The sequence below is a fragment of the Limulus polyphemus genome, unplaced genomic scaffold (genome assembly GCF_000517525.1).
Source record: "Limulus polyphemus unplaced genomic scaffold, Limulus_polyphemus-2.1.2 Scaffold81, whole genome shotgun sequence".
In the NCBI taxonomy this organism is placed as follows: domain Eukaryota; kingdom Metazoa; phylum Arthropoda; class Merostomata; order Xiphosura; family Limulidae; genus Limulus; species Limulus polyphemus.
The window spans coordinates 245,467-272,137 of record NW_013665691.1 but is presented as its reverse complement, the minus strand read 5'-3'; the positions used below and the strand labels follow the sequence as shown (position 1 = coordinate 272,137).

Sequence of the window (26,671 nt, the reverse complement as noted above, 5' to 3'; positions counted from 1 at the left end):
AGCCATTATTAGTCTCAAAGTGGGTTCCTCATCATCGAATCTTGATGTTTGCTTTTCGGGAACATATTTTCTTCCTGTATGAAACATTATTATATAGTTTAATGGCAGGAGTGTGGATTCCTATTCAACACCTGAGGCAATAAGTTTTACCGTTAGACTTTGCTTGTTGGACAACTTGTTTGTTTTTCACACCATTTGTTATGTTGCTAGAAAACCACTCTTGAGTAGATTTCTAGTGAACCATGCAAGTTCCTGAAAATTCCTAACTGTGGAAATCTAGTGCATATACACTATCATTCAAAACTGGAAACCTTAAACCAAAACTATATATATACAAATATACATATCATTTTAATTCACAAACCCTCAATCACACACATACACAGTAAGAAACATAATTAAATTAATGCCACAATATTATTAAATTGTTTTTGTCTGCAGCAGGAGCCAAGTAAAAGTTTGATTGCAAACTCAAGGAAGAATATATATATAATAGAAATTACAAAAAGGTTTAAAATGTAATATATACATATACATGGGAACAAATCCAGTTTTCTTATTGGGGGGGAGGTAATTTTAAAATATGTTACTCATCATAAACACAACCTTATCTCAAAAAATTTCATGAAAAAACACCAATTTACAAATATTTCTTTAAAGACTTAAGTTGTTCACCCTTAATTATAGAAAAAACAATAGACAAAAAAAGGAGGCCTGAGTAGGGTGAACTCTTCACCCTGACCTCAATATATTTTTATATGTACATTTATATATTAAATCTGATTTCAGTTTGTAGCAGCTAAAACTGGGCAATTAATTGATTACATCAAGTAGTGTCATGTAAAATCATCAGTTAATCAAAATTATGGTTCAACTGATGTTTTTAATTATTACTGTTTTTGTTTATTCCAACTATCCAGTATCCAAATTGTGATTATGTCAATTAATTTAACAAAAATTATCAAAAGTATTGTTTCTAATTATTACTATATTTGATTATTTCAATCACCCAGTAATCAGAATATTGGCATTGTTATTTTTCATTATTATTTCAATTAATTAAAGTTCAGCTTAATGAACTTGCAAAGACAATCAACTAACTGAAATTAAGGTTTCTGATTTATTACTATTTTTGGCTATCCCAACTATCACAGTAAACAAAATATTGCCATTATGTTGTTTGTTAAACACAAAGTTATAAAATGGGCTGTCTGTGCTCTGCCCACCAAAGGTGTCAAAACCAAATTTTTAGGGTTAGAAGTTGTTTTTTCTTTTTTGCCATATCATGAAAATAATTGATTAGTTGAATGGATTGATGAGCTTAATTAAGAATTAAATTTGAAAAACCATAAAATGCATGAACAAATATGTGAAGAGCTTATATTCAAAACACAGTATGCACTATTCCTATCAAAACTGAAATGCCAATGGCACTGTATTAATGAATATTTAGAATCTTGACTAAAAAGGCCTATTAATATGAAGTGTTTCCCTGTAAAAAAAAAAAAAAGATTTTGTAAAACTTGAAATAAATATGTGTTTTTTAGGAGTTCATATAATAATTTGTAATGGTTTCATTTAATATGCAGTCCACCTTTGATTTCATAACATTTTTTGTGAAGGCTGAAGAAAAAAAGGTAACTTTCTCAATTGTAAAATTGGATGTGCAGAATTTTGTATCTTGGCTCTTCATATACGTATATATAATATTCAAGTTTGATCATTAGTACTCGCATGCATCCATTTGTTTTTTATTTCATATTTTAACCCTTTGAGTGCGTAACTCAATTTTGGCTGGGTTCTCGTAAAGTGTCAGTTATCTACTAATAAATGAAATTTAAAATTTGACTTTTTTTAGTACTTTTTCAATATCAAAATTAATTTTTACTTTGTGACGTACACATGCACAGTACTAAGGTGGGAAATTCAAGGACGTGTTAGTATCCTGATTGTCGCACTATGAGGAAAAGTTTTTGTAACACTATGGGGTAAATCTGCTTGTTGCACCAAACGGCCATAAATGTCAAGTCGGATAAATCCGATTATAGCTTCCAAAGGGTTAAAAAAAACCAAACAACTAACAACAGAAAGTATATCCAAAAATAATAATCCTTGATGTCAAACATTTTCTAAAAACATGTTTATATATTGTCATTTTACTAACCTTTGAAAGACATGTGAAATACTTTTAAAATGTGCCTGAAAAATAATGCATGCAACGTAGATATTATGACAAATGTTATACATTTAAATTCATAGAAAGCATGAAGTTGGGTCATCAGTGCATTTTGTCTCACTTTCTTGATGTGTGATACTCAGAATTTTACTTTTCATTAAATAAAAGCAAAATCCCCAAAAAATTATATTCAACTTTATTATGTGTATGTTTTTTTGGATAGGGACAAGGTAAGTATATTTCTAAGAAGGACAAGTAGACTTTTCTCACATTTTTGCCCTTGGACAAGTTTTGTTTTCAGTTCCACACTCTTGACTAAACTGAATTTAAGTTCTCGAATCTTATAAATTCATGTGCCACAAATCTGTTATCTCTGCACAAAATACCTGTATAATAAAACTGACAGTAGATTCAACACGTACACTTGTTAGATGAAACGAAGCTGTTGTAGATTAGAAGACAGAAAGTGATGAATATCAGTATGAAGTAAAGCTGTTGTAGACTACAAGACAGAGAGTGATGGATATCAGTAGAGCACAGGAACACATGTGAGTCTTAACAGAACTTCTGTAAGACTGAATAAAACAGACCAATACATACTTTCATGCTTAATTTAGAGAATATATATGAATGTGAGACGTCCACAATTGCTTAGGCCATTTCAAATGGGGAACAAAAACATATTTAAAATTTTCAAAGAAACTTAATTCTTCATTCCTTTCCATGTAAAGTTAGCAGAGAAAAAAACATTATAGACCATTGATAGAGAGCCATTATTATTTGGTTGGGAATCACATGGACTCACACAAGTACTTAGGGGTTAAAGTTAGGGTTACCAAATTTCCAAAGTGAAACAGTGAAGCTTTTTTTTTTTCTATATATGGAGTGACACTGTAACAACTTGGAAACAGTTTGACAGTTTGGAAACACTTAGGCTATGTATCTGTGTACAATTTTGATTTCTGGAGTAACAATATTGTTATTGGTGACTTAAACATTAAAAGGAACTATTATAGGCTCTGGCAATCTAGAACCAGATTTTTCTTATAAAAGTGTGTATCATAATGGTTTTATTGTGGAATAGTTTACCTGATAATGTGGATTTTTTTACTTTTTTGTATAATTCGTGCTGTATGTGCATAATCTAAAAGGTTATATTTTAGCATCTATTCTGTAGTGTGTGCTGTAATGGTAAAGTACCTGTACCTAATTTGTGTTGTATAAGCTTCATGTTGAATCTCAAGTTAGGCAGATACATGTTTCATATGTGATTGTAAATTGTTTGCAGACCTCTGGTTTGTGATGTTACTAATTAATACCGAGGAAGGCACATGTTTAAACCTCTCTGTTCTACTTCATATGTTAAGTAATGTTTTATAACTGAGCATAACAAAAGTTTGGACATTGGTGCTGTGGACATTGTATATGGTATTTTGTTTGTGGCATGGTGCTTGAAACTTTGAGAATTGGATTATTGTAGTCTAGTTTTTATTTGTTAAGATCAGTTTTAAACTTTCACAAGTTTATAATATTCCAGAAGAAAACTAACACTGACAATTTTTATACAGCTACGTCTGTATTATAATAACTAAAATGCTTATAAAATAAAGGCATGTATAAATACAGCACTTTCTCAAAGAAGCAAAAAAAAGATTAAATGAATGTTGGACACTTACATACAAAATGATTGAGTGATAACTTGTACCAGTATGTTTTAATTTAAAATATATGGTATGTTTTTGTATTAGGCTGTATTCGGTGTACAATTGGTGATTACCATGGTGATGGCCAGCTTTTTGCAGAAGCTGTCATCTAATTTTTCATTTGCTCGTTGGCTTTTGTCATACAGGTAAGTTATTACTTGTACATGCATTTTGTCAAATACTGTAGCTTATCAGAATACTATTTACAGGAGTATATATTTAAACATTATGTCATAAAATAAATTATCAACACTTCATTTATACACTTAATTAGTTTACAGAATTAGTGAATTTTTTGTACTGAGGCTAGCATGAATGAAGAATAACATTTATTTCTCTGTACACTGAGGAAAATATATTAGCAGAAAGAGAATTAACATTATTGTCAAACATTTTATTATGTGCATAAAAATAGAAAATAATTTTAATTATTGATTAAAATAGAAATTTATTAGAATTACCAAGATTTTGCATTTGTGTCATTTGTCAAAGAAGGTAGTTACCACTGTGGTATATCTAGGATAACAAGCAGAGCAGAGAAGTTAGGCCTGCTAACAACAGTAGGTGCTTGGGTTTTGATTTGTATGTTTCCATTCAAATTGCAACAGTTAACTCAGAAAGAAAGAAATGAGACATAAGTTCACACAGAAAACAATGTGTAATAACACAACAATAAGGCAAGTGCAAGTGATCTTGTGTATATGTATAAGAGCTAATTAGGATTTTAGTAAACAAAATAGCTCTTTGTGCATGTAGTTCCCCCTTGTAAGTTAATCTGAGTAAAAGAGAAAAAACACCAGAGTTAAAATAACTCTAATCAATACCTAAATACATACTATGTGAAATTCAAGATCCTACATGGGTTTCATCAACAATGCTCCAAATACTAACTCTAAATAATGGAGCAAGCACTACACTCTAAGTAGTTTCACTTCTAATATGAAACAACAATAACCTCGTTCTTGTAATGTGAATTTAATCAAAATTAAAGTACATTTGAAAGTCACATGCACTCTCATTCTAAATTAAAGTAAAAGTGAAAGAAACAGAAGGCTTCAGCCAAATATTCACAGAATGAAATAGAATCATGCAAAAGAGAACTTTGTACATTTATGTCTACACACAACCAAGACTGCTCCAAATCTATCAAGTTCTAGAATTCTGTTCTTTTAAGCCCCAACGATATCTTAGATATGTCAATAAACCTTCAGATTTCTAGTATATGAAAAACAACGATTGTTTCATGTTTGATCAGTTAGCCGATGGACAGTACTGACAATGAGCAAGACCACCTGCAAAGTATTATCTGATTCACTGACAAGAACAACTCAGCTTGCTAATTAATTAATCACACAAGTAAGCTTTGTCCTTTACCTAGAACTTCACTTGTCACATAGAGAAAGTTAATGTTAGTTATTCACTAGAGCACCTCTGTTTTCAAAAGAGGAAATATGAAAAACAACATAATTTAAAAAAATTAACATTTAACTAAGAGTGTGGGAAAATGTAATACATCCCTGTACTGCACTACTTTCCACAAGTTCTGAAACGGTACATTTAATAATTCTGAAACAAATGTTTTTATTCTGACCTATTTAATGCTCAAAAAGTTGTTTATAAAGGAATTGAATCCAGATAATCAGATCTAATGTTCAACAGTTGCTTTAAAGCATTCTTTTCTGACTGGTACTCTTATTTAGTATCCCGAACACACACAAACCAGTGCTCTACCCACCTGAACTGTCTGGTCTTGAAACCTCTATTACATGGTTAAATACCTGAATCTTTACAATATACAATTCATTTAAGCAGTTTCTAGAATGTTATATTAATAGTTATAATAGAACAAAAGTATAAAAATATGATTCTACCAAAAAAATAAAACTGAAACATCACACCCAAGCTTCAAGACATGTTGGTTACATATATGAATTAAAGAAAAAACAAAGGTTTTTGCTTCAGTAGATTTGGAGCCACAGATTACCAAATAAGAATTATAACTTTGATATATGATATCTGATAACTGTTTATGAAATACATTGTCTGTTTGAGAACTGAACGTGATTTACTTTGCTTTATAATGAATCCATTAAGTGTTTTTAAAATTAAATTTTTGTTCTGAAAGACATATGATGTAGATAAATTAGAGAATATGTGAAAATTTTCCAATCTAACATCACACAGATACTTTCTTATAACAAACTTCTATCCTTTATACTGTATCTTTTCACAAACAATTATGTATAAGGAACATTTAAATGATATTTTACAGATATTGATTGGATTATATTAAAATGATTTGGAGCCTCACTACATTACAATTATATGTCTCATGTACAGGCTCATAAAGAACATTGATTTGGTTCTGTTTTAATGCAGAGCTGCACAATTAGCTATCTGCACTGTCCACCACAAGGATGAAACTTCAAATTCAAGTGTTATAAGCTCTCAAGTTATACTCTGAGTCACTAGGAGACAGAACATATAAGTATAAAAGGGTGAGCTGTGGTGATACAACTGTTAACGCCTGGTATTTTATCTCATGATTTCTTTTATCTGTTGCCAATGTCATCTTGTCTACAGTTTTAATGCTACATATAATGTTAAACACTTGTCAGACACACTTAATCTAGAATTTCTGCAATAGAATAAATTGTTTTCAGTTAAGTTTTCCATAAAAAAACAATAAAACCTTTATTATCTGGTTCTGCTGGATCAGGGCAGTGTCAGATAGATGAAAATTCTGGTTATGAAAGCATTTCCCTTATGATATTTTACAGGAAAATCTTTGACATCTTGTTAATGTTCTAAAGTACTGTATTTCTACTTCTTCTACAACAACAACAGTTGTTGTAAAAAACTTCCACTGAATATAAAAATACAGTATTTCAAATGTGGCTGACAACTGAAGCTTTTTGGCAGGAAAAAACATAAACAAAGTCAAAGCAGCAACACTAAGCTGCAATAAATATTGAAATTTCTGGTTACAAGAGCTTTCCAAATGCAAAGGTGCTAGGTAACAAAGCTTTTACTGTATAATGAGTGCCAAGTTAAGATATAGCTCCATATCTTTATGCTACCATTGTGTGCTATCTCTACAGCCTACTTGTGAAAAACTAGTGATAAGTGATATGATTGACCAAATGAATGCTGCATGCAAGTTTATTAGTTTTTCACTTTCTCGTAATCCTATAACATACTTCTGAAATATTAACAAAATTACAACTAGTTTTACGAAAGATTTGTGTTGGTAATATTTTGTTTTTATACAATCTATAGAATATTTTGAATAAAGTGTTAAAATCAAGAGTTTCATATTTACTGTCTTGTTCTCAGGTCATACTAGTCACTCCAATGTATATTTTAGATTTTATGACAAATGTTATGATTTTGAATTTTTGTGAATGAAATTGAAATCTTTTGGGATGCTTATGCCGCAGGTGTTTTATTACACATGTAAGATACAAAGTTTCCAGTTTCTCGAACTCTTGTCAGAATGTATTTTTGTACCCAGAAACATAAACTTACTTGTGCCAGTGGAGATGTAGGTCTTTAGCCTTGAAGAGCCATTAATAATATATTATAAAGTTATTTCCAAATATTAAGAAGCTTTGCATATAGACCGCATCATCTCGTTATTAGCGAAATTTTTAAATTGAAATAATTTTCTATTGCTGTCTTTCACTTGTTTGGTTGAAACTTTTAGTCTTTAAAACACTGGAAAACAAAGATGTTTTAGCAATGTAATACAGAAACACTAGATAAAGGAATTCGGCTAGTAGCTTTTAATGTACAACAATATTGATGAATTCATGTTCAGTTGGGCTTAGCATGGCCCATAAGTACTGGAAAGACTGCAAAAGTGAGAGTCAACCATGTGGAGTCAGCACTTGAAATAAGGGTGGAATTTCTGGTTGCCCAGTGGGAAACCTACATATTTTTCTGTTTGCCAAATATTGACACAATTAAAGGAGAATACTGATATTATTTTAATAAATATCCAAGTGTTGTCACCAATACTAAATGAAAACTTTTAGTTTATTTACATATAATTAAACAGTTCATTCAGGTAAGATTAAAACTTAATGGTTAATGCAAAATCTTTGTTGTCAGGGAAATGACATTTCTAGTTGCTATAAACTTCTAAGTACAGAAACATTACAAAACATGAACTAATACTGCAGATATGAAAAACTTTTAGACATTATCATTAGGACCACAGTATAACACTGGGTACATGAATTTGTCAGTTTACTTTATGGAGATTATGTTGTCGTATTGATTCGAGCTGATCATGTCATATTCTGTTTGGAAAGAATCCTTTCATAAATGATCAAGTCCACTGGTTTCATCATCTGAGTCACCAGCTATAACTGTACCAACAGGAATGTCATTTGACTTTGGGACTGTTCCCGCTGTCCTGCTGCAAAAACCTCAAATAGGGAAGAGTGGAAAGTGTGGTATTTGAAAATATCACACATTTCAATCTTTTTGTAATATTATAGTACTTATTTTGCACTTATCATTTATTTGTGTATGTGCAGGTTACACATAGTGTGTGGTAAAAAAAAAAACATAACACATTCAGTGCCACCTCAGAGGTGCCATTGGTTTTTAGTTTTGATTAGAAGCATTTTAATAATGCAAGATAATATCAGATAGGATATTTATGGGCATATATGTTCATTCAACTAAAATCCGTACCATGATGTACATGTGCATCATATATTTTTTTATATCTTGTCATGGTTTTTGAGTATGTTTTGAATGTACAAGAAGGGTAAATTTATAGGTATGTTAGTCAGTGCTACCCGTGTATTTGTGTGTCAACTTAGAACACTGAGGCAAATGCATTTAATTGGAGTCACCATGCATTAGAAGTAATTTCTGCTGTGATGCATTCTCGTGAGGGTCTCCTCTCATAGAAATTTTGCTTGGTTGTAAATTTTATATATATATATTCTATTTGGCATTTCTAAGATGGATAAAAATAGTGCTCCTTCAAAACACACGATAAAAAAGAAGAATTCAAATTCCTACAGAAACTTTGATGTGATATTCCTATGACTATGATGAATGTATTATAGTGGCAGTGAATGTATTAAATTGATTTCATTTTAGTAGCATTTATTGCTTTGTTATTCTTGAGTAGATAATATTTGTTTCGCTCCTGAGTGGTTTTGCTTCAGCACTTTATTTTGTGCAAGGATGTCAACAGCAGTGTCTTTCAATGGTAGTTAAGGTAATATCTATATTCAGGCACACCTGTGTTTGAATGAAAATGACCAGTCATTTGATTATCACTAGTTGTTCTGGGTAAATAAAATGTTTCTTGCAAAATAAGGAATGCTGGTCTATGGTTTCAGCTTAAGCACTTGAAGATAGAACATCCAATAAAAGTGAGTGTCCCATGTCAATAAAGCAAGTATACACACTGTGTTTGTGTTTTATGCGTGATACAATAAAGATTGTCCATTTCATGTTTTTACTTTGTGTTCAGTCTCTTTACTTGGTCCATTCTCGTAACTCCAGTTACTCAGAGAAATACCATTACTTCATAATCAGTACCTTAACCAAATTCCTATAATAAAGCATGGGCCTATCCTATTGTTCTAAATTGAATTGAGTTCTATCTTTATTTACTACAGTAATGAGAAATGAAAACCATTTTTTTAACAACACATATTATGAAAATAATTGTGGTTTCTGGCAATATAATATTGTCTCTAAAACAATCATATTGTCAGTAAGTGTCATGATTTTCACAAAGAAATAGAAAGTGTAAAAAATTTGTTATTCAAAAATAGATTTCACCTCTAACTTCTTGACAACATTTTTATTTTATTTTTAAATAGAGTATAAACCCCTTGTAAAATGAATTAAGATATTATCATACTGTCATTTTATAAATTATAAAGTTCTGTCTTATATCTTGAAAACCTTCAATCCTCCCATGTTGTTTATTAATATGTTTGTACTCAGTGTGAATGAGATTATTTGTGATCAACCATGTGTCATTTAGAGCTCAGGCCTAGTGCTGATAATTCATTTAGTTCAGAAATGTTACAGAACTTCTAATGAAAATAACTTTGTCCTAATATGGAGTTCCATCAATGAACAAAATGTAAGAATCAAAGAGAGACTGGAAATCAAGAAACTAAAACCAATGTTTTTCATCAGTGTTGGAAACTATTCATCATTGAAAAATGTATATATAATCAGGCATGGTGACTAATTTTCAGTATGGTAGTTTTAATACAATAATCAGGATTGATTCATTGTACATTGTATAGAAATCTATCTTGTTCTGGTCTGAGAACATAAACATGATTTTAATAATGTGGTATCTCTCTTTCCGTGGTGTATGACTAGTGCTTTGTCAAAGGTCTTTGATAATTTAACTTGTGCTGCTAATACTGTGAAGCAAATCACACTAACTTACTGCAGACCTGTTCGATAATTGCAATACTTAGTATCTTAACATCCTCCTCCTCGAATATTGTTTGAAATAAAATATTTTGTGAAGAGTTGATGATAACTCTTTGACCTCTTCCCTCCTCAAAAACATAGTCCTCACTTTGGGTCCATGGATATGTCATGAGACTGATAGTGAAATCCCACTACTATTTGAACAGACAAGAGATGGTGCTGGGACCTGCTGTTTTCACTTTAGCTTACCAGTTCAAAATTTGGGATGTTTATTGCACAGAATCCTTGCATAACTGTGTGAAATTCTGAAACAAATCATGTTGAGTTTTAAATGCAACATGAAAAATATATATTTTGTAAAGCATACTGTAATCTTTATTTATCAAATCTGGATTAAAATGTTTGATTAAACTAACCCAAAGCTGGTGATGAGTACTGTTCATTAACTGTATCTTTTAGAATATTCAACAACTTAGTAACAACTAGTACCTTTAAAAAGGACATTTATTATGTGTGAATCATTTTTTTGCTTTATGATACCCACGGTTCTTTTTTTTTTCTTTTTTATTTATTTAGGCTTGTCCACTATCTACATCCAACAAATGAAGAACTGAAAACAATTGCTGGAGTAAGAGATTCTTCTAGAAGTAAAGGGAAGAAAGGAAGAGACAGGTACATGATATATTTTGTTTTAGCTACCATTATATATATATATATAGAGAGAGAGAGTTGGGTGATTAGTGGAATGAGCTTATCAATTAATCATCAAGCTCATTAATTGATTGTATTCAACTTATAAATTATTTCTCATGAGATGGCTAGAAAAAATGAATATAAAAAAATATTGATTTTTCTCATTTGGCTTGAATAAATAAAAAATAACACTACAGATAATGTTTTGATACCCAGACTAAGCAGAGCACACATAGCCCTTTGTGTAGCTTTTTGCTTAATAGCAAAGAAACAATACTTGGATAGTTGGAATAATTAAAAATAGTGATCAAAAGAAACCCTAATTTCAATTACATGATCATTTTCATTATTCACGACACTAAGCAGTTAAACTGAACAAACTTGGATTAATCAATAATAATGAAAAAACCATAATGGTAATATTTCTTTTATTGGATAGTTAGAATAATCAAAAGCACTAATAATTAGAAACACTAGTTGATTATTTTTGTGACATAACAGATTTCTTCATAATTTCAGTTAATCAGTTTTTTTACATAACACTAATCAATGTAGTTGATGCTCATTGGTGATCGATTGTACCAATTAATTAATTAAATTGCTCAGCTCTAATTATACATGTAGGAATTAGATTTTTTTTTGATTTTCAACTTTGATAAAAAAATATATATACAGTTATAAATGCTATCCTGAAATGACTATTTATGTACATAATTGTCACTTCTCACTTTTGATACAAAGGAAATGATTTTAAAGATTTTAGTATATTTAAAATGGCTATAATTAGCTAACAAAATGCTATACCAACAATATTAATGATTTACAATTATTACCAGGTTGCAATATTCATTACTAAAATAAACAAGCCCATAGACTTCTTTAAAATTAAATAATAGGTTGAACAGTTGCAAAATTTTTATATATTTTTATTTAAAGAAGGATGACATTTCAAGCTGGCGCTCCTCGTCAGATTGTACAGTTTACAACAAAGGCGAATGAATGCTCAGAATTCAAAGAACTTGCATGCTAGGTATTTGGAATGTTGAGCATGAAAATTCTAAACAAAATTACATCTATTACATAAAAATTATAAGTCATGAAAAGATAAATAGATAGCAATTAAAAGTTAAACAAAAAAATGGAAAAATAGAAATCTACAGAAAAGAAAAGCATTCATTTACACCAGATGGTTGTAGGGCACCCAGATTAGAGATTAATCTCCTTTCCAGTCATTCTCTTTTGTGAATGTCTGTTGGTGCACTAATAAGTCCAAGGATCAAAAAGTCCTCAACTGTGTGGTTGTTGATGGTGAAATATTTGCCTATAGGTGTATCTTTGTTCTGCTGTTTAATATGGTATAGATGTTCTTATGCTCAATCACCGAGTCAGCAGTCTGTTTGTCCAATGTATAAACTGTTGCATCTTTTGCAAATTATACAGTAAATGATACATTATATTGAAAGTTGTATTCTTTTCTATGTGTGTAGTGCTGTTTATATGTGGGCAGGTTACACATCTGTTTCATTTACATGTTTGATGCCTGGAATATCATTTTGTTTTTGTTTAAGGTTACTGCACACCAGTATTTCTTTTAGGTTTTTGTCATGTCTGTAAGAAATAATTGGTGGGTCCTTGAAAAGAGATTTAGTGGTAAGGTCTTCAGTAAGTATTGTGTAATTGTTTAGTATAACATTTTTGATATTCTTGTTGATCTGATGGTATGCTAACATATTTAAGTTTTCTTTATTTGCTTGCAGGTTTACTGACCAAAACAAAGATTCAGAGTTTCTTGTGCCTAAAAACCTACAGATGGAGCTTGATTCAGCAGTAGTGCAACCTGTAGAGCTCTTTCAGCTTCAGTTCTACACAGAATACCAATGGCTGTTGGATTTTTCTGTGTGTGCAGTTTTCGTCTACTTTGTTACAGAACTTTATTACTTTCTTCTTGCTCCAAATGATGAGGTTAATCTCAGCGTGTTATGGTGTATACTTGTTATAGGTTTTTCTTTGTATCCTTTTTTGTACAGAAGCAAGTTGCTTCTTACAGGTGGTTATACTAAACATCTGTGTAAGTTATTTATAATATATTAGTGAGTGTGTCATATTTGGTATTTACTGTTAAGTGTTTTTAAAGTTATATTTTTGTTCTGAGAGGCTTTTATGATGTGGATAAATTGGAGATTATAGGAAAATTTTACAATCTAACTTCATAAAAACTTTTTATAACAAACTTCCACCATTTATACTGTAGACTTTCACAAACAACTGTGTATAAGTAACACTTAAATGATCTTGTACAGATGTTGCTTACATTTTATTAAATTGATTTGGATCCTCACTACATCATTAAAGTCTGTGTTGCTATGTCTAATCATATGTTATCTGACAGCCATGCATCTTGACAATAGTCCTGTACTATTACAAAAGCATTGTCATAAAATTATCATATCAAAAGCACACTACCTCTCCCTGTATTCTTTCCATAATCAATATAGTATACAAGGATATTAGTTTCTCAGCACCCATTTCAACAGTCTGATTGCGGTGCGACAGTTGAGCAAATATGTTGTGGAAATAACTTTGAGACAGAGGAACTTCTCAAGCATATTGTGTATTGTGGACTAAGACACACGAGGACTTTTTCTATTGACCATTAAGAACAATCTGTTTATGATTCTGGAAAGTTTAGATTATATATTAAAATATTTTGCTATTAATAGTTATTAGTTGCAGAAACATTGAACTTTTTAGTTGTTTTTAAACATTAACAGTACATCTTGGATAAAATCTTATTTGAGCCATTGTACATGTGCTTATTTAAAAAGGCTCAGAGAAGCAGGCAATGTTATGAATATAGGTCTTTGATTTTGATTTGGTGGCATGTAATGTTTACAAGAAATGTACATTTAAATTAATCAACACTTGGACCATATGGACCTCTCAGGTTTCTAAACACATTTTTCCAAGCTTTATTCATCAAATTACTTGTGAGCCAATTATTTTGTTGGTTGCAGTGTTCCTAATACGATGTGAATCACAAAAAATTGAATAAAAGTAACTTCAATTATACACACAAAAAATATTGCTGTCAATTCCATTAGTTACTGCTGGGTTCCTCATGTGTGTTTTACCAGTTTTATATAGCCATTTCTTATTTACATTGAGTGTTTTAAGAGACAAAACAAATCCACACAGTGTGATCCAACATTTTGATCTCGCCAATAATGAATAGTACAAAAACAAATTGGTTATTTGAATGTTGAAAAGAAAACAAGTGGCATATAGTTTTCTTGTATACACATAGAATGTTACGACAAACTATTTAAGGCATTCTCATGTCTATATTTTTTCATTTATTAGCTATATTTTATCAAAATAAGTTATAAGTGTGTAAATATTTTCATTAACAGATAAGTTTTAAACTATTCAAATATAAATGCTGTTTATGGTAAATTCTTATTTAGATTCTTCATACAAGAGATTTCTTTTTGTACATTTATGTATGCCACTGTGAACTTCTTTTAACAAATGTGGTACCTAATGCTAAATTTTTTTTCTGTCATTGTCTTTTGTAGAGTTTCAAAATGTTATCACCACATATGCATACAGATGAGATCTTTAGTTATTCTTATTTTGCATAATCACAGAGCATAATAACTTTTACATATTCAGTGTGCTCACTTTACTAACTTTCACTGAGTAGATTTTAATGTAAGTAAACATGTTGTGGAGCTTTATAAAGACCAATACTTTTCTGTTATATTGTAATTAACTCGAACCAGAAAAGTTCTCTTCTCTGTGACAGCATTATACTTTAGTGGTGAAGAAGCACTTGGTGAAAGATCCCTCTGTCTGATGGCTGGACTGTTTTTCTTTGTTGCTGCTATGGTTGTTCTTATAACTGATGAAAATTTTTTGGAGTTTGGACTTGATGCAGGTAAGTTTAAAAATCTAATTGACTTGCTTTTTAAGAAACTTTTACATTAGAGGTGTAATTGTGTATCACCTTATAAATTTTCATAGAACTTCATTAATATTGCAAGGTTTGGGTGGTAGTTTTTACGCGATAGTCAGTGACGGACATTCATAGTTAAACAAGGAAATGTTTTAATGCTAGCAAGAAAATTGGGAAACTATGGAATGCTGTTTATTTGCTTATCAAAAACACGTCGTAAAAAGTTAGAATCTTTATTTGACAAAATCAAGTAAAGAACACTTTATAACACTTAATGTAGACATACAACAAAGAAGAAATATGATTTAAAGCAAACATTATAAAACACAAAATATTTTTAACTTCCTGTTTTCTTGTCAGTTGATCTTTCCCAATGCTTTATTATTTAGGAATGAATCTTTGCTGCAGTGTTTTCTCTAATTTTTCTTTTTTTGTTTTTTCTTTCTTTTGAATAATCAATTTATTATTTGAGTCCATTTTGAAATGCTGAATTTTCATTATTCATAAAACTGACCAATCTGTTTTGTTGTTCCTTCTTTCTGTGATATGTTTTGTATGCAGTATGGTGTTGTATGTGGGACTTGCTTGTAAATGAACTGTTTCTCCAAGTGCTTTACCTGCAATGCGACTCCTATTCTAAGATATCAAATATACCTCTATGGCCAGCATGATTATCTATGGCTCTCATGGCTATTTTAAATAATGCATTTGTGTTGGTGAAAAAAGTCAACTAAATTAAATCTTAAGTAATTATTATAAGGTGCTAAACCAAAATAAACCCATGGTAGATAAAACATTAAACTTAATTCAAACATTATGCCTGTATTGGCAGTCAAAGGATTAAGAAAATTGCTAATGTCTTTGGTGTTATCAAATATTTAATTATTAGCTTTCTAGGAGTCTGATAGAATGAGTAATTTTACCTTTATAGTCAACTTGTACTATCTAGCACACATTACTTTTTGATTTGTTAAAGTTTCAATAATCTCTCTGTTTTCAAGTATTCTTTTATCCTCCTCCTTTTTTTTTAGAAATAAGAAATAAAAATCTGATGGGATACTTCTTACATGACATTCTACCAAAAGATTTTCTCCTAGTTTTCTGTGATCTTTAATTACAACTGCTAAAAGCCTAGTATCATTTACCATGTTAATGGAAAGAACATGTAGATTTATACATGGCTTTTGAAATATCGGTAATCTCTCTGTATTTGATAAAATACCTAAGATAAAAATTAAGAATTTCTCTAAATGCAACTCTATAAGTCAGTTTGCAAAACAAGTAATACATGTAAAATAAGTTTGAGACAGTACCTCACATCAGCACACAGAATAGCTCAATACCTTTGTGCATTTGTGTATGGGATTTGCATGCCACTAGCCTTGAATTATATCCCATCACAAAACACGTGTTTGACATGAACTGTGCTTGTCCATGATGTGATGATGGCACTCATTGTGATGATTGGACTCTCCAATCATTTAGTCTTTTTATTATCCTATTTCTGTCATCCTTCAACTCTATCCATCTATTAGCATAAGTGTCAGGTTTTCCAACATTGGTCCATCCACCACTCCCTTCTTCTAGGTTGTCCTACTTTGGCTTACTTTTTTTTTGCCTTTTCACTTAGTTGTCACCATTTCTGGTTATTGGGCTGTTTTATCAACTACATTTCATCCCTTCCTTTACTGCCATGTTTTTTCTTCTCCACTTTGCTGAGATCCTTCCTTCTTCACCAACCCTCTTGTCCTACTCCCATGTGTGCTGGGACCTGAATTTGGTTTTGCATGCTCTTACATATGCTCCATTTGAGCTTCTGGCTTTATGTTCCTTATAACATATTTCTATGGAGACATATTTCCTTCTTCTTGCCTGTGGTCACTATTGTTTATATGTGTATGCCATTGATGCTTTCTACACTCTCTGTTACTGCATTTACTTGCTCACTACTGAGATAGTTTTTTTCTAAGACCTCTGCTTCAAGTAGGTGATCATTCTTTCTGTTCTATCTCCCTCTCTTTGATTTCTCACCTCTATACTCCTTCAGAACCAGATCATTTTCTGTGTCCTGTTCCAAAATGGTACTACCTCACCCAAAGCTATCTTGACCTTGATTTTCTCTCTAAGCATTGCTAAGATTTTGAACAGCACACCACCTGGATCTTATGTTGTTGGGATTTGTGGAGGTGCATCTCCCCTTTCTTCTTTGAAGGAGTTTTGTCAGGCCTCGTTTCTTTGGGGGTCATCCTCAGTCTATGGAGTCCAGGGTTAATGTGGTAAGACTACATTCCACCTTGTCCTCCCTGGCTTCTAGTTTGTCTTGAACTACTGCCCAATCTTCACCTGTTAGGGTTTCCCTTGCACCTTCTTCCTTTACCTGTCCCTTACCCTACTCCAGGGATTCCCTTCCTTATGCTCATTCTTCCCGTCCCTACAGAAGTCAGCATTATAGGTGATGGGATGTTTTTTCAAGGGCAGGTTACAAGAGTTTTCAACTACCTGGGAACTCTTTACGACAGATCCATGGGTTTTACAGGTTCTGTCAGAGGGTCTTTGCCTTCAGTTCCAGTCCTCTTCCCCCAACCTTCTATCCTGGTTTCCTAACAGAGTCAGTTTGCAACCTTCTTCACAAAGGAGCTATCAAACGTGTAGTGCCAATTCTTCCGGGATTTCACTTCCGTCGTTTGTTGTCGCCAAAAAGATGGAAGATTGGAGATCCATCATCGATCTGTCCTGGCTGAATACCTTTCTGGAAACACCACAATTCACCATGGGATCCTTCCTCTCCCTTTGGTGGGTTTCCCCAGGTCTTTGAATGACCCAGTTTGATTTGACAGATGCTTATTTTCATATTCCCATCACTCCAGTTACATCATTATCTTTGTTTTGTCTTTTAGTTCCAAGCACTGCCGTTTGGTTTTGCTTTGGCTTCTTATGTTTTCTGTTGTGTTGTCCATTTTTTTGCATGTCATCTTCACTCATTTGGTCTTTGGACTCATCATTATGTGGACAATTGGCTACTGTTCGACTCTTCCCAGGCCCAGTCTGACACTCACACCTGTTTTCCTCTTCTGGAGTCTGCTTGGGTATGGTTTCTCATTAAAGTGGAGATGTCTTTTCTAAACTCCAAACAATACCTCATTCATTTGGGGGTTCTCTTGAGTTCCCATCTCATTCAGGCCCAGCTTTCTCCACTTCGGCTCTGGGATATGGAGCTGGTGGTCTCTCAGTGCTTGAGAGGTTCTATCTCTTTTAGGGATGTGGGTCTTTGGATGAGCACATGTATGTTCCCTTCAGTGGATGCTTCTTGAACAGTGGAATTTCTCCCACAATCTCTTGGACTGTCCTATCATCCTTCCCCCAGGGATCAGAGCCGACTTTGTGTAGTGGTTCAACAGGGCTCTTACCACAGTTGGGGTTCTGCTTCCCTTGCCTTATCCCAACTCTCACCTGTTTACCAATGCTCCATTAGTGGGTTGGGGGACTTCCCTCAACTATCGGGAGATTTCTGGTCAGTGGTTCATTGAGGAATCTACTTTCCATATCAATCTCCTGGAACCTTTGACGGTCTTTCAGGCTCTCAATCATTTCCTCCCATACTTACAGGGGGTAGGTGGTTATATTTCATTCCAACAATTCCACTGTAGTCAGCTATATCACCAAACAAGGGGGAACCAAGTCCAGGTCCCTGTGTTTTCAAACACTCGACCTCCTGTACTGGGCCCATGACTACAACATAACGATCTTGCCATGTTATGTTCCTGGTATTGTGAATCTGGATGCATACTGTCTGTCCCATCCCAACTAAGTCCTTCATATGGAGTGTTCCCTTTATTCTCAGGTTTTTTAGTGTTCTTGCCTAGGAACACCACATATAGATGCATTTTACCACTTGCTACAATGCCAGACTTCCTTTCTTTTGGTCTCCTGTCCCACATCTTTCAGCTCTGATGATGGATGCATTCAGTCAAGATTGGAGGGGGCCTTCATCTGTTCAGACTCATCTCTAGGGTAGTTTCTGTCATCCAGACCACTCCTTGTTATGTATTGCTAGTTGCTCCATATTGGCCTGCTCAGTTGTGGTTTTCTCTGCTCTGGCCCTTACTAGAGCAACATCCCCTGCCCTTACCTCAGTCCAAGTCACTCCTACAACAACCTTGATTGGACATCTTTCATCCTGACATCACCAAATTCCATCTTCATACATGGCTTTTGTCTGGTCCATCGCCTCCTCTCAAGGGACTGACCCCTTATTTAGCATCTGTACTTACCCATGCCATTAAGCCTTCCTCTTTGTGTATCAGAGACGTTCTACCTTCAGACAGTGGTCCATTTGCCATGGCTTCTGTCCTTCTGTTCCTCACCTGTCCCAGTTCTTTACCTGGTTATTTGATCAGGGTTTGTCCTCAACTGTTTCTAGTTATCAGGCTGCACTGTCCAACACCTTCTGTTTCTCCCATTTTTGTATATCTTTCTTTTCCTCTATTATTCCCATTCTTTTTGTCTTGTTCATCCACCCCATCCCTTTGTGCTTCCAAATTGGAATCTCAATGTGGTTTTTCATGCCCTGACTCGTTCTCTCTTTAAACCCATTGCTGTGTTCTTTGTACCATCTTAAGACCTATTTCCTTCTCCTCCTAGCTTGGGGTCTTCATGTTTCTGATATTTATGCTGTTAATGCTTCTTGCACCCTTCACCATTCTTCTTATGTTCTCCTTTGTCCTGATCTTTCCTTCCTTCCCAAAACATCTGCTGCTCATGAAGATTGTTTTGCCTTTTCTCCTGTTTCTTTGCCTTCCATTTTCCATTTATACTCCCATTGAGATCTGGCTCATCTTTGTCCAGTTCATTCCCTTCATTGTTAAATGTCTTGTATTGACTCCTTTTGTGGTTCCTGTTCATGCCTGTTTATTCCATGGAATCCCTCTGTTTCCTGTGGTCTTTCTCCTATTACCCTTACTGGCTGGGTTCAACAACTTGTACAACTAGCTTATTCTGACTTGTCAATGGAAGGTCATCAGCTGTTTAATGTTTTTTTGCACCAAATACTCCATTTAATTATGTCTTTAGCTGCTCAGAACCACCATCATTTGGAGGAGATTATTCAAGCCGGTATGTGGACAACTCCCAATACTTTCATCACACACTATATGCACTGCCTAACTGTGTCTTCTTTGGTCAGATATTGTCTTCTGCATGTAGCAATTCTCCACACATATGTTCACCGTTGAGATTTTATATCTTTTTTCCCCTCCTTTTTTCTTTGCAGGTGTTGATGGTCAGGTATGCTGAATTTTTTATCTTAGCACTCACTTTGCATATTTTCTAATGCTCACTGTATAGATCGGGTGTTTCTGTAAGACCACGGCTGCCTATCCAGTTGTGTATCTATATATACTGAGGACCATCACTCATGTACTTATGAGTCAAGAGGATAAGGATTTTTACCCATCCCAACTGACCTGTGATTCTTACATTCCCGGTTTTTCTGCTTTTCAAAATAGAGAAATTGCACTGTTTGTCCTATACATATCCCCACCCTCTTTCTTCTAGTGGAGCAAGGGGTTCCTTGCCACTTCTAGTTCCCAGTTGCTGGAGTGGTGGACCATGGAGGTTTCCTCACGAGTGGGATTTGTATGCTTGATATTATACACTATCATAATATTCTCAATCCAAGCTGCTTCTCCCAGATGTTTTTTGCCCAGGTTGCACTGCACTTGTGGATGTTATAAACTTATGTTGTTTTGTGGACTGCACTTGGCATAATTTGTTGTATTCTAAGGTCCTTCCCCTGGATGTTTTCTGCCTGGGCAGACTGCACTTGGCCTAATCATATACATTTATGGTCCTTTAGCCTTAACCACATATTCTATTTGATTCCACCCTGTATGTCTTCCTTTCTTATTTACTGGGCAAAGAGTATACCCGTTCCAGAAGTACTGCTATATCCTACAAGTGTACCTCCTATTTTGCTTGTGGCACACCTAGTTTTTCATGGCAGTTGTTCTACACTTGTTTGATTGTTTTGGTGCCTTCACTTGCCCCTCCACTTTTCAAATGTGGGATTCTAACTTTGAGTGAGAAGAGTAGTACCGTTTCGGAAGTTAATATTTTCTGACACTGAAAATGTGTTTCTTATAGGTACTTACCTCCGTTCACCAACTTCTTGCCCTTCCTCCCGACTGATTTGCTGATATCTCTTGTTTGTATGTGCCAATTCTTGAAAGTGAGGATTGTGCTGCGGTGGTATAGGTGGCACAGTATTATTGGTGGAGAGTGGTCACATGATCAGTACATGTTGCTGCAATAATGCAAAAATGAAGGGGTATAAAAGACTGGTATGCTGTTCTAAATTTTAGTAATGCTTAGAGGGCACATCAAGGTTGAGATAGCTTTGGGTGACAAAAAGGTAAGTACCCATTGGAAATACATTTTCAGTGTTAGAAAATGTTAATGGGTTGCTTGGTGTTACTTCACACACATGTCTCATTTTTGGGGTTCCTTTCCTCATTTGTTTCTACCTTGAGTCCCCTTTTCATCCAGGAACCTTTGCCTTCTATCTTTTACAGGATAAGTTTGCTAACTCTTTAGATTGATGTATTGTTCCCTTAACGAGCATGCAGGCTCTTTCATATTTTATCACATCAGATTTGTTACCTGTCTCACTGTCTTGCATCTTTTCGCTATCCCTTGGATGAGGTCCTTCTGGCTGGCATGTGGACTGATCTACACATGTTAATTTTCTCATTCATTTGCTTTGCTTTTCCTGCTCTTTAAATTAATAGAATTTTAAATTAATAACCAAAGTAATATTTTTCAAAGTTGGTTAAGAAAAATCACAACATTATTTTTATAAAGTCAAAAGTTCTACATCAGATGTTACAAATCAAACTCAATAGAAGTTAATTTTAAATTTTACACAGATATTTCCCACATGCATGCATGTGTTTCAAAATATGAGGTTGGCATTTCTTTAAATCAATGAAAAGTATATTTGACATCCTTTGAGTTTCATTGCAACAAAAGTAGCTAAATTCACATGTTTTAACTTCTTATTCTTTAATAAATTTCTAATGAATCATTTGTGTAACCTATCATAGTGCACATAATAAAGCATAAATTCTGACTGGTATATGGATCAGGGCAAAATTTTTACAGCTATCAGATTTAAGCCGAAGGTCATGGAGTTATGTGCAGTCATATTTACCTGATGAAAAACGTTTATCTTGGAGATTTATCAGGATTCCATTCATTTTGTGAAAACAAATGGTAGTATATTTGTTCAAAGCTCCAGGAAAATGAGACCAAATTGTTTGGTACTTGCAGGTTGGACATATTGACAAGAAAGCTAGCACAACCACTGATATTGTATTAATGCTGATGAGTTGCATTGAGTAGAATTGTTTCCTGTATTACAAGTTTTTAGTTTACACCTCCTTTATGTGTTAAGTATCTAGCTAAATATGTTCAGAGAAAAATTATAAATTTCAAAAAAGCTTCAAGGCAATAAATTGTGTGAAACCTTTGTTTTAAGCAACAAAATTCATTTCCAAATGACAGTTTTTATGGTAGATTATATAAAAAAAATGTTTAAAACACTAATACTTATTTGTAATTCTTTAGTCTTTATCTGTACACATATGATATTAATCTTTTTTTTCCATATATATAGCATATACCAGTTTTAATAAAAGTGCTTATTCATTTCTTGAAAACCAGGGCTTAAACTCAAGGTAGGTTATACTTTCTTATCCAGATATGTATTATTGACTACCAGAAATGTCCATGCATGTACTTTCTTGAGCATTTGTAGTAAGTTTGTTCGGTTTATAAATTAGTTTTTGAACATTTTTATTATTCTAAATGGCAAATGTAACAAAAATGAAACTTTTTGCACTTAGTGGATGTATCTTAACAAAAAGGGACTTCAACTTTGTACAGTTGTTTAGAAAGAGAAAATAAAAAGACCAGTCTATCATAACATTGAAATGTGTCGCTATATAGGGCAAGTATTATTTTGTATTTTTTTCTTCTTCTCAAACCATGCACAAATTCAGGCTGTTTTGGAAATTGTTTCAACAGTATGAATATTAAGTTGAGAAGTTTCACAAAAGAAAATAGAATATGCAAGGTATTTTTGTCAAATTTTAATATTTTACACTTATAAATTAAACCAAAACTTGTATATATTAAAATGAAAATATAACTGAAATGATTCAGCTAATTTATATTTTTCAAAATTCCACTGTGATAATGCTGTAAAGTCATTGAAGGTTTTTGAGTGAATCATTGATAGTACTAAAAACATTTACACAAATTTATCTGGCCCAGTCGTGATAGGTACAAACAAAAAAATCTTGGATTTGGCTCTGAAAGTACAACTGTAATAAAAAGACAGGTTGTTGTAGCACTCCACCTCATTTTGCCAGGGATACAACCATGGTATTAAAATGAGATTAAGCACTTCCTCTGTTATCTAGATAACATACTTAGAGTATTTTTATTATTCTTAAGATAATTTGGGCAGGAAGGTAAACAAACTATATGTTAACATTTATTAAATATGAACTGTATAACCAAGGCTTTTCAGTTTCAGTCACTAGAATATAAAGACAATTGTAAAGACCTTTCTAAACATTAAGTGAATATAGCTTTTAGCAAAATTTTGAAAGTGGGGAATGTCAAGTTAGCAACATAAGCAGTTGAGAATTCACTGTTTCTTTATTGCTAAGTCTCAGAAATTATTTAAATAAAATGTTTATATACCTACATTTGTATAAAATATTAGTAATGCATTATGTGATTAATATGCTTTACCTAAAATGATCAGTTTTATTAAAAAGTAGTTTTAAATATTAAGATATACATACAAAACATTAGTCTTGTGAAAATACTTTTCTCAAATAATAACACTGGTAAAACAATCACTGCTTATATTTCATTGACAGTAATCTAAGGAAATTGCTTATATTTATTATAATCAAGTGAGTTTACAACTCTTTAAACATTGATCTGTGATAAAAGTGGTTACTTTCATTTTAGAAATTTTATATGATTGTTCATATGATGTGTGATTTATTGAATCAGTTTTATCTTTCAAATATCTGTATCTTGACTTTTTTTCACTGTTTTTCAGTGGGCCTACTTCCCAGCTGATGTTTAAACTTATGTTAGCAGTTTGGTGTGGATTTATAGGTGCTTTCTTTACATTTCCTGGGTTTCGCTTTGCAAGAATGCACCAGGATTCTTTAACCTACTGTGACAAGAGCCCATTGCAAAAGTAAGAATTTCACCAATTTATAGATGAAACTTAAGCAAGTATTAAAGAGAATATTCTTAGAATGGTTTACCATACAACAATTAAGCTCATGTATATCATTAGATTGAAAATTTCCTTTAAACAGAAATCCAGACAATAAACTAGAAAAAATAATCAACATTTTTTCATTTTGAAATGATATTCAAATATTTTATTAGGCTGTACTCTTGCAAAAATTCACTAAATTCGTATTAAGTTGTAGTGACCAAATAAACATTTGTAAACAGTTTACCTGACAGTTCTGCAACACAAAAGTAAGAATTTTTGTAATCTATTATTTAGTTCATTAAAAATGAATAACAGACTTTCAAACAATTTACTAATCTATTTTACCTAGAGTTCCTCTACCGCCACCTCGTCCAGGGTTCCATCTCTTCACGAATGCCTTGCTTTAGAGATGAGGTAATATACCAACTGTCAGGAATTCCAGGATCTATGCACAGATGAAGAGGCTTCCCTACACAATATTTTAGTCCTTCTTGCTCTTTAAAAGGCAATGCCTCATGGTCTGGACTTATTAAGGGGAGGATTGTCAGGCTTCAGTCTGACATTTCTGTGGTGGTATCTTGTGTTTCTCATTGAGGAGGCACTTGGTTCAGGCCTCCTTGTTTTTTAATCTTGGACCTTCTTTTTCGGGACCATTCCTATCATATCACCCCACTAGCTTGCCATGTTCCATGGGTGATGCCTGCAATAGCAGGTCAATTGTCTCAATCCAAACAGGTTCTCTTGACAGAATGGATGCTGCATTGCAAGGTTCTGTGGTTGGTTTCTCATTGGATCACCCAACAACTGGCAATTCTGTCTCCAGTATCTCACCTTTAGGCTTTAGCAATGGATGCATTCTGTCAGGACAGGATAGGATTACAACTCTTGGCCTTCCCTTCAATTCATATGTTACCCAGAGTAATAAATATGATTTGTTCCAACACATTGTTGGGTCCTGTTGATAGCACCAGATTGGCAGCTATGCCCTGGTTTCTGCTTCTGCAGTATCTACCGGAGTGTCCACCTCTTCCACTTCTTTTTAGGCCGTCTCTGTGGAGGCAACCACGATCTGACATGGTACACTCGGCTATCCAGAAGCTCAAGTTTTTCGTATGGCATAGGAGTTTAATTTCCAAGGTTTCCATGTATCTGTCTTAGTTTTCGCTTATTCCTGAGATGAACATTTATCAACAGAAATGACACGCATTTTGGCAATGGTGTATTGAAAGGAGGTTGAACCCACTTCGATCAGTAGTGCCAACCATAATTTGTTTTTTGACCTGGCTCTTTGGAAGGAGTTTCAGCGTTTTCCACAATCGCTTTGTTTAAGGAGCTCTTCTGGACTACTGTTCAATTCTCATGTCTAAATATTCTTTGAGTCTCCAGTATTCTCTGGATTTCTCAAGTCACTTTGGGTCCTTCATCCCAAATGACAATTCAAGTTATCTTACAAGTATATTAAGGTTACATTACATCCTCTTTCTCAACACCTGAAGGTTTATTTTTCGTGCCTGCTGACTTACAGACATCACCGGTTGAAGTGATTTGTGCTGTTTGTCAGCAGACTGCTTTCTCATTCTCTCTACATCCTCAGACCGGTTGTTCTTATCCAAGACACTGTTAGTCAGGAAAGAGGATAAATTCATCGATCTGGCAGTACATCAGTCGGACCTAATGATGTTCATTATGAGATGTTGCGCCATCTCTCTCCTGCCTCGTTTGTTATTCTTCTGGTTATTTTTAACCAGATTTGGCAGGAACATATTTTTCCAGATGCTTGGTGCCAGGCTATTGTCCTCCCTTTCTCCAAACCTGGGAAGGATCCCAAGATTCCTTCTAATTATCATCCCATCGCTTTGACTAGTTGTCTTTGTAAGGTTCTAGAGAGGATGGTTAATGCTTGTCTTGTTTGGTTCCTGGAATCCAACATGATCCTCTCGCCCACCCAATGTGGGTTCCGTCGACAGCGATCCACCATGTACCATCTGATTCGACTTGAAACGTCGATCAGGGAAGCCTTTCTCAAGAGAGAACACCTTGTTTCTGTGTTCTTCGATCTTGAGAAGACTTATGACACTACGTTGAGGTACGGAATTTTGCAGGACCTCCACTCCTATGGGTTGCGTGACCATTTACCCATTTTTATCCGCAATTTTTTACAGAATAGGCGATTCCAAGTCCGTGTGGGTTCCACTCTTTCCCGTTCCTTCCCACGGGAACTTGGAGTCCCTCAGGGCTGTGTCTTGAGTGTCACACTTTTTAGTGTTAAAATTAATGCCATCACTACAAATCTTCCTCTGATAACATACAAGAGACAGTAGTATTATATTTATATAGATACATACAACATACACTACTATTATATGTACATAGATAACATAGAACAAACACTACTATTATATGTACAT

At 33.5% G+C, this 26,671-nt stretch overlaps 1 protein-coding gene across 2 annotated transcripts in view; it reads left to right on the top strand.

Moving 5' to 3' along the window:
* The window catches only part of LOC106467542 (transmembrane protein 161B-like), a 44,391-nt gene that overhangs the window by 2,690 nt on the left and 15,030 nt on the right, over positions 1-26,671 (top strand). For both annotated transcript variants that reach the window (XM_013927908.2, XM_022396431.1), the window contains exons 2-7: positions 3,925-4,025; positions 10,885-10,980; positions 12,759-13,010; positions 14,784-14,938; positions 22,629-22,689; positions 24,093-24,236. In XM_013927908.2, the coding sequence (XP_013783362.1) occupies positions 3,925-4,025; positions 10,885-10,980; positions 12,759-13,010; positions 14,784-14,938; positions 22,629-22,689; positions 24,093-24,236 (809 nt within the window). The remainder of the gene's footprint in view (positions 1-3,924; positions 4,026-10,884; positions 10,981-12,758; positions 13,011-14,783; positions 14,939-22,628; positions 22,690-24,092; positions 24,237-26,671) is intronic.